This window comes from Apium graveolens, unplaced genomic scaffold (genome assembly GCF_009905375.1).
Source record: "Apium graveolens cultivar Ventura unplaced genomic scaffold, ASM990537v1 ctg7846, whole genome shotgun sequence".
NCBI lineage: Eukaryota > Viridiplantae > Streptophyta > Magnoliopsida > Apiales > Apiaceae > Apium > Apium graveolens.
The window spans coordinates 1,529-13,093 of NW_027420678.1; the positions used below are offsets into that span (position 1 = coordinate 1,529).

The 11,565-nt window shown below is 34.3% G+C and overlaps 1 protein-coding gene across 1 annotated transcript; it reads right to left on the reverse strand.

The window, feature by feature from the left end:
* Positions 1–6,364: 6,364 nt before the first annotated feature.
* Positions 6,365–11,308, reverse strand: LOC141704434 (histidine kinase CKI1-like). Its single transcript, XM_074507673.1, has 7 exons — positions 11,221–11,308; positions 10,876–11,108; positions 9,270–9,971; positions 8,656–9,031; positions 8,008–8,579; positions 6,757–7,899; positions 6,365–6,574 (listed from the first exon to the last, which is right to left on the reverse strand). The coding sequence occupies exons 1-7, from the start codon at positions 11,306–11,308 to the stop codon at positions 6,365–6,367; spliced, it is 3,324 nt and encodes a 1,107-aa protein (XP_074363774.1).
* Positions 11,309–11,565: the final 257 nt, after the last annotated feature.

An 11,565-nucleotide genomic window follows, 5' to 3' on the forward strand; every position in this document is an offset into this window, starting at 1 on the left:
TAGCCCTGATATGTTCAACGATTTAAGAAGATTATGACTAATGAATTTGAGATGACAGATATTGGTCAAATGTCGTACTTTCTTGGAGTCAAGGTGAATCAAAGCAAAGACGGGATTTTTTTGTCACAGAAAAAATATGCGAAGCAGATTTTAAAGAAGTTTAGAATGGAGGAATGCAAGCCAGTAAACACGCCAGCAGAACCGAGCATAATGCTCAGAGTTAATTCAACGAGAGAGTCAGTAAATTCGACGGTGTTCAAAAGTTTGGTTGAAAGCCTGAGGTACCTAATTTTTACTCGTCCAGATATTATGTATGCAGTTGGATTGGTTAGTAGGTACATGAAGAAACTGAAGTAAGATCACTTCATGCAGCTGAAAGAATCTTGAGGTACATAAAAGGTACACTTGATCATGGTCTGTTTTACAGCGCATTCTCAAAATCCAAAATTAGTTGGCTATTCAGATAGTGATTAGGGTGGTGACATTGGATGAACGGGAAAAAATTACTTCGGATAATGCCTTTTCAATCAACGTTCAGGGATATTTCATGGTCTTCAAAGAAGCCAACCAAACCAGTTGATCTCTCAACATGTGAGGCAGAATAACATCGCAGCAGCAGTGTGCACATGTCAGGCTATGTGGCTAGTTTTATATATTGGTCGAGTTAAATCGCGTAGAGGGGCAAGGTCCGGTTCAAATTGTATATGGTGGATAATAAATCCAGCTATTTCTCAGCTACAAAAAAAATCCAGTCCGCATAGTACACCATCAATATTAAAATATCATGTCTTTCTTCCGCGAACAAGTGGAACTGATAAAGAAAGTCGTGGAGTTAATGTACTAAACAACACAAAAAAAAAAAAATTAGTAGGAGCGGATTATATTTACAAAACTGTTGAAGCCGTGACGGACGTGTTCCAATAAAATGAACGCAGAAGCCTCGGAAACTTGCAAAGGTCGAGTTTAAAGGGGAATGTTGGATTTTCCAAACTCTCGAGAGTCTATCATAAAATAATAACAGCTTGTGTATACATGAAACACATATCCTGGAAATATGGTGGGCTACTTATCTTCATGCACGCATGATCAATAGATAAGGTTGAGTGTTGACATGATGTATAAATATGTTACAGTAAAATAAAGGTAGACAACCATCTATACTCTTTACTATTAAGCGAAACCATGTATAATATTGTTGCTAAAAGTACCAAAGTACCAAAGTACCAAAATTTTTGTACTTACCTGACATAAGTTGACTTCTATTCTCAATAAACTTTGTTTTTAACGCAAATTCGACTTCTATTCTTTGTCAATTTTATTTTCTTTTTAGTTACTGTTCATCCAATTGTCTATTTACTTTATAAAATAAAAATATTTTTTAAACAATTTGGAAATTATATTAAAAATTTATTAAGTTACGTTAAATTAAGTAAAATAACTTATATTTATTTTCAATTTTAGAAAAAACTACAAACTACTAAGTAAACTACTGACACGAATTGACTTATATTCTTTGTAAACTTTATTTATTGATAAATTATATTAAAAATTTATTAAGCTACGTTAAATTAAGTAAAATAACATATATTTACTTTTATTTGAAAAACTACTAACTACAAAGTAAAGAAAAAATGACCAAAATACCTCTTTTTAGATGTGCTTTTGCCCAAAATACCCATTCTGAAAAAATGTGCCCAAAATACCCACCAGATACTCGATACTGGAGTATCAGGATGATACGCCATTTTCAATGGAGTATCAGGGTGATACTCCTTTGTTAGCAGAGTATGATGTTAGATACTCTTGTGTCAGTGGAGTATCAGTCCTGATACTCCTTTCCCAGTGGAGTATCACTTTTATTTTTATTTTTTAAAAATATTTTAAAAAAAATAATAATAAAATTTTAAAATTTTAGATGATTCTCCACTGACAAAGTAGTATCTCACATGTTATCCCATTGACAAAGGAGTATATGGGTTGATACTCCACTGACAAAGGAGTATCATCCTATACTCCACTAAAAATGCAGTATTTAGTGGGTATTTTGGACAGCTTAAAATTCTGGTGGGTATTTTGGGCTATTGTTATTTAAAAATGATTATTTAGGTTTTTCACCCCAAAGTAAACTATTAACACGAATGACTTCTATTCTCTGTAAACTTTATTTTTATAGTATTATTTTAAAAATAATTAAGTAATAACAAATGATTTCGTAACATTTATTAACTTTTAAACTGAAAATTATTGATTTAACGATTGTATTTGTTACTGTCCATCACAACGTTTATTTACTTTAAATTAAAAAACATATTTTAACTGTAACAAATTTATGGGCTGTATTTAGATCATATTACGTAATATTAAATTAAGTTTAATAACATCTATTTAATTTTAATTTGTAAATTAAATTTTATCGATAATTAAGTAATATTAAATAAACTATTTTGAAAAGGCTAATTATAAGATAATTATCAAATTATATTAATAATATTAAATTATTTAAAGAACATATATTTGGTTCATAAGATAGAGATACAATTCGTTTCACAAAAATAAAACTAATATGTTAGATTTCTATATCAAGTAAAATAATGCAAACTAGAATTATAGTGGAAAATTTCATAACTAATTCGATTCTTTTTAACCACGTATCTATTTTTTGCAAGTACCAATTTAATATTGATATTAATATATTAATTTTAATTCGTGTTTCGTACGGATTATAAATAATTCTCTACAAATATTAATTCGATATTTTTAACCTCGGGCCCGTATTTCGCACTGGTTATCAACTATCTATACTAATAAGAAAACTATGTTTAGGTCTTAAATCTTGGTACTCACTAAAAAATTATTCAACTATTTTTAAAATTTTATGTAATAAAATCTCAACCGACAAATATTAACTTCTACTCTCCTTATATTTATTTCCCTTCAATTTTATTTTTTGCGCAACATTCAAGCGTCTATTTACTTTGAAATAATCGTATTAGTAAGTTAACATGTCAGATTTATATAAGTAAATAATTAGGTGCATACATAACTAGAACTATACGGTGAAATTTTAGAGTTACACTTAACTTCAATTTTTTTAACTACATATTTTAACAGCATTTTATATATTATATTATGAGTTTCAATTTATGCAAATAATATTGTGATACTATTATTTTTAATTTAGGACCCGTGCTTGGCACGGCTAGTATGAAACAAAACAAGGAGGCAGCGAGAAGTTTGATAATATCATCTTGAAAATAAGGAAAGCAGCTGGTCATGCGTTGAATCCATGAATTAAGGTGGCTAAAGGAAAATCAAAGCTGCAGCTCAACAAAACCAGGCGGGTCTAATATATATGTGCATCAGTGCCTCTAATACCTATAGGCTAAGTTAGCAAATATATCTAATATATACAGGTGGCAGAAATATGTGTAAAAATAGATTGCATATATATATATATATATATATTGCAGAAGTAAATTAAAAGCAGAAGTTCTCTCTTTAGTGAAAATAGATAAAACAAAGGCAGTAATCCTGCTGTATCAAAAATAAAAGTTGTAGCTTTGTTCTTATTGAGTGAATAGTCTGTGTTTTACTGTAAGTCCATACACGTTTCCAACATTTTCAAGCCCACTTGACAAAGCAATGTAGGAACTTAAGATCGTGATCAGAACTAGAAGCATCAGTATTAAAACTAACCAGGCCTATCAGAGTATACTCAGACTTACAAATTATCGATCTTTTGCTAAATTAATAACAATCGTTTCATTTGCAAGGAATCCGATAATAATCAGAGTAAAAAAGTCAATGCTGATAGTTCATTCCCAATTTCAGGAGATATATGTCGTTTCTTTCTTAACTTCCCTTCAGGCTGGCTGTTGCAGTCATTGCTTTCACTATCACTTTCAGTGGCGTTTGATCAACACAGATTCAGATCGGAATTAGATGCATCTGGATCAAAATCTGCTGATCAGATTCAGATTCAGATTTCAAGTATTCTAAAAAAGCGGTGATGCCACCAAGCCCATGTAAGGTGAAAAAGTTGATTAAAATCTGCTGATCTCGGGATTTCTGAGGAGAATTGATGAGTCCTTCATCAAAATAACGCTGAGGCACTCTTTCTGGAGGCAAAGCCTGTGCTCATTCAGGCCAAAAGAGTATTAAAGTAAGTATAGGGGTGATTAGATATTATGTGTACCAGATAGGGTGTGCGGAGGAGAAAAATGAGAATGTTTTTCTACCGAATATAAAGAAATACTGGAAGTCAAGCAAATGGGTGAATTGCTACCCATTTGTTCTTTTACAAATGAAATCTCATTTTTATTCAAAAACAAATATTAATGATAATACAGGAGGAGGAAGTAGCGTCCTGCTTAGTCCCGTCGTATGCTAGCTAAAGCCTGCCAAGGCCTCCACTGTTGGCAGGAAGACAGGCAAAAAACTTTTTGACATTACTTAAATTATATGTCTCAACTTCACATAACAAGGTTATAGCATAAGTTTATGCTTATTTTACCACATAATTGACTTTAGCACACTGGTACTAAGCATAAGAAGCTTCTGAAAGGAATAATCTAAAAGTTGTAAAGCTTCCACATACGTCTTCTACAATCATGTGTAATTAGATTCCATGCATGTATGTTACAAGCTTCTGCAGGTAAAAACTTCTTATAGCACGACAGGAAACTTACAAGTTACAGGCTGTCATTGTCTCTAAAAGGCCAAACGAGCTGTTACCGAGCCGAACTCGAGCTTGTTCGAGAACAACCCTAGTTTTAAGTAAGAGAAAAAAAGAGAATGATAGCTTATTAAATATCATATCGCATTTCAATTAATGAATTAATGACTTTCTTTTCTCGACAAGTTAATTATATTTCAATAAAAAAATTTAGATTCTTATCATTGAAATATTTTATGGTTTTTTCTTTTCTTTCGGAGATTCTGAAAAAATTACAAAATCCTTATTTGAACAACTATATAAGAAAAGAGGAGGGATTTGAAAGAAAAAAAGAAGATGACATTAACGTTACAAGGATTTTTTCAAGACCAGCTCCGAGCACTGTGTTTACAAAATATCTCATTTTACATATCACGGATGTCACCGATATCGTTTGTTAATGATCTAAACTAAACACAGTGCTCGAAACTTTGCAATAAAATGAGATATTTTTGTAAACATGGTGATATCAATGAGTTTGTACAAGGAATCCCATATATATAGTTTCTTTCTGAACATCTCCCCTTCCTGTTGGCTGTTGCTGTCATCGCTTTTGCTTTCACTTTCACTTTCAGTGGCGTTTGATGAACACAGATCGTGATCCGAACCAGAAGCATCAGTATTAAAACTAACCACCAAGCCTATCAGAGTAATACTCAGACTTACAAATTATCGATCGTGAGAATGTTTTTCTACCGAATATAAAGAAATACCGGAAGTCAAGCAAATGGGTGAATTGCTACCCATTTGTTCTTTTACAAATGAAATCTCTTTTTTATTTCAAAAACAATATTAATGATAATACAGTAGGAGGAAGTAGCGTCCTGCTTAGTCCGTATTTAAATCAGTTGTATTTAATCTTGTTTTCTTGCAGTGGTCGTATGCTAGCTAAAGCCTGCCAAGGCCTCCACTGTTGGCAGGAAGACAGGCAAAAAACTTTTTGACATTACTTAAATTATATGTCTCAACTTCACATAACAAGGTTATAGCAGAAGTTTATGCCTAATCAATTTTCAGATAAGTACAATTATGATAATAATTAAGCTACGAAAACTTGAACTACGTCTGAACATTCTGAAAGTTTATAACCACATAATTGACTTTAGCACACTGGTACTAAGCATAAGAAGCTTCTGAAAGGAATAATCTAAAAGTTGTAAAGCTTCCACATACGTCTTCTACAATCATGTGTAATTAGATTCCATGCATGTATGTTACAAGCTTCTGCAGGTAAAAACTCGTTATAGCATGACAGGGAACTTACAAGTTACAGGTTGTCATTGTCTCTATAAGGCTGCTTTAATTTTTATAGCAGGGCAATGCATAAGGTAACAATCTAATGTTAAGTAGTCCTGATTAATTACTTAACTTCATCATAAATAAGGGTCTGGCTCAAAGACCAGAATACATAAATTGATTTTGAGCATGGACAGAATATAAACTAATTTATCTTTTACACATGATGTGAGATGAATACATTGAAAAACTGAAATTAAGTCGATTAAATTCAACTTAAGAAATATAAAACCCATGTAATGTTTAAAAGTAAATGAATCCTCTGTACAACAAAGCCTCATCAATCATACATGACTACAGGTACATATTTAGTCACTGGAGATACATGAATGAAGTTCTTACCCTATAACTTTCTTAGTTGTCGAGAAAAAGTTTGGTAACTTCTTCAATCCTTGCGACATTCAAGGGTTTGGACAAGTTGTAATCCACTCCCGCATCTTTCATTAGCCGTATCTCTTCACCATCTGTGTGTGCACTCACAGCAAAAATGGGTATGTGCACTTTGAATTTAGCCTCTTCTTCTCTGATGCGCCTGGTTGCTTCGATTCCATTCATGACTGGCATCTGATTAATATTTAACATCATTGTTAATACGTATGTTCATATCGTTTTTGTGCACGTGTGATGAAATGTGCGTGTGTCATGTGTAATGTTGCTTAAGAACAACATTCTGCAATTTCATAATGTTTTTTTAAATATTCGATAATTAGCCACAAGATATAATAAATAAGACATCAAATAAGTACCTCGCAGTCCATGAAAATGCAATCGTAAGGCAAAACATGAGATGCCCTTTGACCATTAAGGGCTTCGCAGACAGTCAGCACAGCCTCTTGCCCATTAGCGCATACTTCAGTAATTGCCCCAAGCATAGAAAGAATGGTAGTAGCAATTTTTTGAAGCAGTGGCTCATCCTCTACAAGCAGCACTTTCTTCCCACTCAATGGTTTATCAGCTTCTTTAATTTCTAAAGAAGATGATGCAACTGGCCTTGTCTGAGATACAGAAGTACTAGCTTCATTGACGGCAGTAGTTGTTTCCGAGCTGATGGTTAGTGTCTCGCTATGTATCGATGCTGGGGTGGCCTCTGGCATCTCTCCCCCAAACTCGGGAAGAAGCTTTAGTACTTGATACAGACGTGATCCGTGGAAAGGCTGGGAGATGATGATATCGCTTGCAGGAAGTTTGTCTTCACTGAGGCCTTGTAGCTGAATATTATTAGATCCAGGTCTATCTAGCCAGACGACACTGTTAAAACCTGTAGCAATGTTTTTCCTGAATTCTGCTACAACTCTGCTAAGCTCACGGAATGGTGCACCATCCGTATCAATCACAATCAGTATAAAGCTTGGAACAACACTTCCTCTCGTGGTTGACCTTCTATGCGTGGGGGGAATCTCCTGATCAGTTCCATCTAGAGAACTCAACGGCACTTCTTTGGATCTTGTACTTGAATTGCGAGGTACAGTTATAGCTTGAAGAAGTGCATCAGACCTCTTGGAAGAACGGCTTGAAGAAAGAACTCCCTTGTTCCTGATTTTCTTTAAAGTAGTCGAAAGTTCTTCAATGTTCCTCGTGACCAACACTTTGAGTCCTTGTCTTTCGTAGAATTTCTTACAAACTTTCCGCCTTTCTTCATTTTTAATGAAGATCACAACTTGGGATCCTTCAGTGTTTGGGCTGATAATTAAGTTCAGACTTCGAGCTGAATAGGATTCACCAGATGACATGCGACCACCGACACTTTCAATATCGTCAGATTGATCTCTTCCACTGCTAATCCTCTGGTCTGTTTCACATACAGAAAAATACGTGTTGAACTTGAAGCAAGTCCCTCTTTTGCACGCATCTTTATCAACAATCTCTATATCCCCGCCCATTAAGCGTACCTGATAAAAAATAACAGATTAAAATTTTCAGTAATGCACAAGCATTCTTTGCATATGGTAGGACCACTAATAGCGTATAAATTTGCATTATAAGCGAGTTATACGTACCAAAGATTGAACGATACCAAGTCCGAGGCCCGTGCCCTCTTTTCCAGCTGATGTCTCCTTGATTTGGGCGTAATTATCAAAAACAGTTTCTTGTTTATCTTTGGGAATGCCGACTCCTGTATCATCGACCTCAAAGATAAACTCCACGCAATTTTCATTCTTTTGAAAACTGTTCACAGTTGTTCCATAATCGGTACAGGCTTCAATCCCTAGAATCCATAATAACCATGACCAGGGACCTTTCCTAGTTGAATTGAGTCTTGAACTAGAACTTCTTGGTTTTCTAGCATATGCTCTTACCGAAACATACCCTTCCGAGGTAAATTTTACAGCATTACTTAGTAAATTTGATAGTACCTGTCTCAGCTTTTTACGATCACCTTTAACGTGATCAAACTTGTTGACAGAACCATCACTGAGATCCAACACAACATCAACGCCTTTCTTGATCCCAACAGCATGAAACAAGTCAGTGACATCCTCAATTAACTTCGACACTTCAAATTCTTCTTCGTCAAGGGGGACTTTTCCGGCTTCTAGCTTACTTCTGTCCAGTATGTTGTTCAGAATAGCTACAAAACAAAGAAACATTATTCACGTACTAATATATTACAATTTTGGTAAATAAAATTACATGTCTTATTATACCTAAAAGATCGTCGGAACAAGTTTTCATGCGCATTATATTTGCCTCCAAATCAGATCCACGATCAACTTGAATCAGGGCTATTTCTATTAGACCGGCAATCCCTGCTAGAGAGCCACGGACATCATGGCTTGCACTTGCGTAGTTTGTACTCTTCTGGATACATTTCCTTTCTACTTGAGCTGTTGCATCCTTTTGTTTCCTTAATGCAACACCCAACTGTATCACTCTTTTTAATGCTACAACAACTATGACAACAAAAAGAACAGTTAGAACGAATATTAGGCCGATCGTCGCAAAAAGATACTGGTACGATATACTGAAGTGTTTGTGCAGGGATCTCTCTGGTCCCTCAAGTGGCATAGCCAATAAGAAAACCTGCAAATAAAATGATAAGTAAAAGTTGAGATCTTTTACATGACTATATATTTACAAGAAATATGTAAATGTGAATGATGTGTTTAGTTTATGTTCACTTGCAATGTTAGAAACCAGTTCAAGTAAAATGGTTTTACATCAATGTAATTAATCTTGATTAAATCATTTCAAAATCTATTAAAATTAGCAAATAATTATCTTAATATTGAAAAATAACAAGTAAAGAAGATATACATACCGTATCTACCCCAAGGATTTCAACTTGAGAACAATATGCATCATACTTTGTTCCAGAAGCGGTGATAGTCTTAGGTTGTAGTGTGCCATCGTTTTCTTGGCATGTAAGATTGCCAACAATATGGCCCTCTAATTTATCACCGCTTTGATTTGACAACACAAATGCAACAGAATTGTTACTGTCAATAACAATTCTAGTGTTCTGAATGTTTGCTTTGTTAAGTACTTGCCCATCCTTCGTAGCCAAAAACAAGCTCCCATCATTTCTGATGTTTCCACTTAAGGATTGCACTATCCCCTTTGTTTCAAACCCCATAGATACTGCTCCTCTCCCATCCATAAGAGCGGTGTTAAAGAACAAAATATCTTGGCTATCAATCCACGAATGTCCTACTGAAGAATTTCCATTTGCACTATCCAGGGCCACTAGGATTGATGGAACAAGCGATGTACACGGATGCAAAGTAACAATTCCAAATAATTCCCCGTTTTCGCGATTCACAGGCTGAGAATAGCAAGTGAGGTTATAATTTTCTAAAGCCATTTCCTTGTCCACCGGAAATAATGAGGTGTTTGTATAAACTGCAACAGGTTGCTGATTGGCTCCATTGTAATATGAAAATAACAAACCATCTTTTCCAATGAATGATACTTGAGACACATATGGAATCGTTGAGAATGCTTGAAATAACAGAGGAGCCACCTACAAGTATGAATGACAAATGCCAAATAGTTATCCCATTATATCTTACATTCCTTTATAAATTCCTACCTCAAAACAAATAAAAAAAATTAATTTTTTTGACATCTATACAATACCTGAGTAACATAGTATAAATTACAACATTTATATAAGGTCAATTAATTAATCAACAGCAAGCCTAACAAGGTATGAAGTAAGAATACGGGTGCGGTAGTGCGAATGGGGGAATACTGTATTTGGAAAAATATAATAATATGAAAGTTCACGTAGTGAACACGGCGTATATAAATAGAAACAATTATAGATTTCATGTTAAACATATTAAAACCTATCAACAAAGTCAAATATTGCATGAAGAATGAACCAAATCTAAAACACAAAAAACAAAAATGATTATGAATCGATACTTTTGTAATAACAAAAAAGACGGGGATACTTTGTTTCAAAGAAAAGACATGGATACTTTATTTTGTGAAAGTAGTTCGTTGACATAGTATTTGACTACAACTTCTCAAGATAAAATTTTAAATTGGTGTTATGTGTTCCATACTGCAAACGTGTGTCCGAGTATCCGACACCGAGAGTCCGCATGTGCCTCAAGTGTCCGTATTTTGCGAAAGTAGTTTGTTGACATAGTATTTAACTACAACTTCTCAAAATAAAATTTTAAATTGGTGTTGTGAGAGAATCTGTATGTCCGATACGGAAACGTGTGTGCGAGTATCCGACACAGAGACTCGGCATGTGCCCCAAGTGTCTGTGTCCGATACGCGGAAACGTGTGTTCGAGTATTTGGCACGGAGACTCGGTATGTGACCTAAGTGTCCAGGCTTCATAAATTGCAAGTATCTAGCTATGCGATTTCATATTGCAGCTCGAGAGACACATAAAGAAACAAATATACCTCAAATTCAATGACGGGAATCGGTAGTTGTGTTGCATTCACACGGGAACTTAGGATTCTTGCCAGGTTGTTTGCTGATGATTGCAGTGGTGAAAACAAATCCGCCTTCACTCCAACCCCATAAAGTATTTCCTGTTGAAGGTTTTGCGAAAACAGCCTCACATCTTGTTCTATACTCTTACCTCTACTGTGCCAGTAGTTAAACATCAAACTTGAAGGCACCAGTACTGCCCCTGCCTGCAGGCATGCATGTAAATCATTAATTTCCAGATTTGACAATAATACTCAAATCATGTATTCCTTTTTACTAATAAATATTTTGTAAGAAAAGCTTTGAGGAATTACCAGAACCAGGAAGAGCACTAGTGGTCGCATGACAATTAGATCGATTAGCAACATCTTGCAGAGTAACAAAATCTTCCTGCATTGCCATTATAATTTTGTGATAGAATGTAAATATTTCAATTCAGGTGTATGCACCACCATTAATAGGTGAAAAATAATTAATATATTTGAGTAACATAACTTTAAATAACTTATCAACATATTTATTTTCAGTGTATTTTCATTTACAATAAAAATAATTTGATTTTAATTTCAATTAAGGTATGCACCTTAAAATTAAAAGAAAAAATGGGTCTCTATCCAATTATGAATCTCCATCCAATTAAAGGGGTGTATAATAAGGAA

Excerpts from the sequence above, each read along its gene's own strand:
- LOC141704434 (XM_074507673.1), bottom strand. The coding sequence starts at position 11,308 with ATGGCAATGCAGGAAGATTTTGTTACTCTGCAAGATGTTGCTAATCGA. Across the intron at positions 8,580-8,655 it reads TTGTTCCGACGATCTTTTAG|CTATTCTGAACAACATACTG; the intron begins GTATAATAAGAC and ends TTTGTTTTGTAG. Across the intron at positions 7,900-8,007 it reads TTGGTATCGTTCAATCTTTG|GTACGCTTAATGGGCGGGGA; the intron begins GTACGTATAACT and ends ATTTTTTATCAG.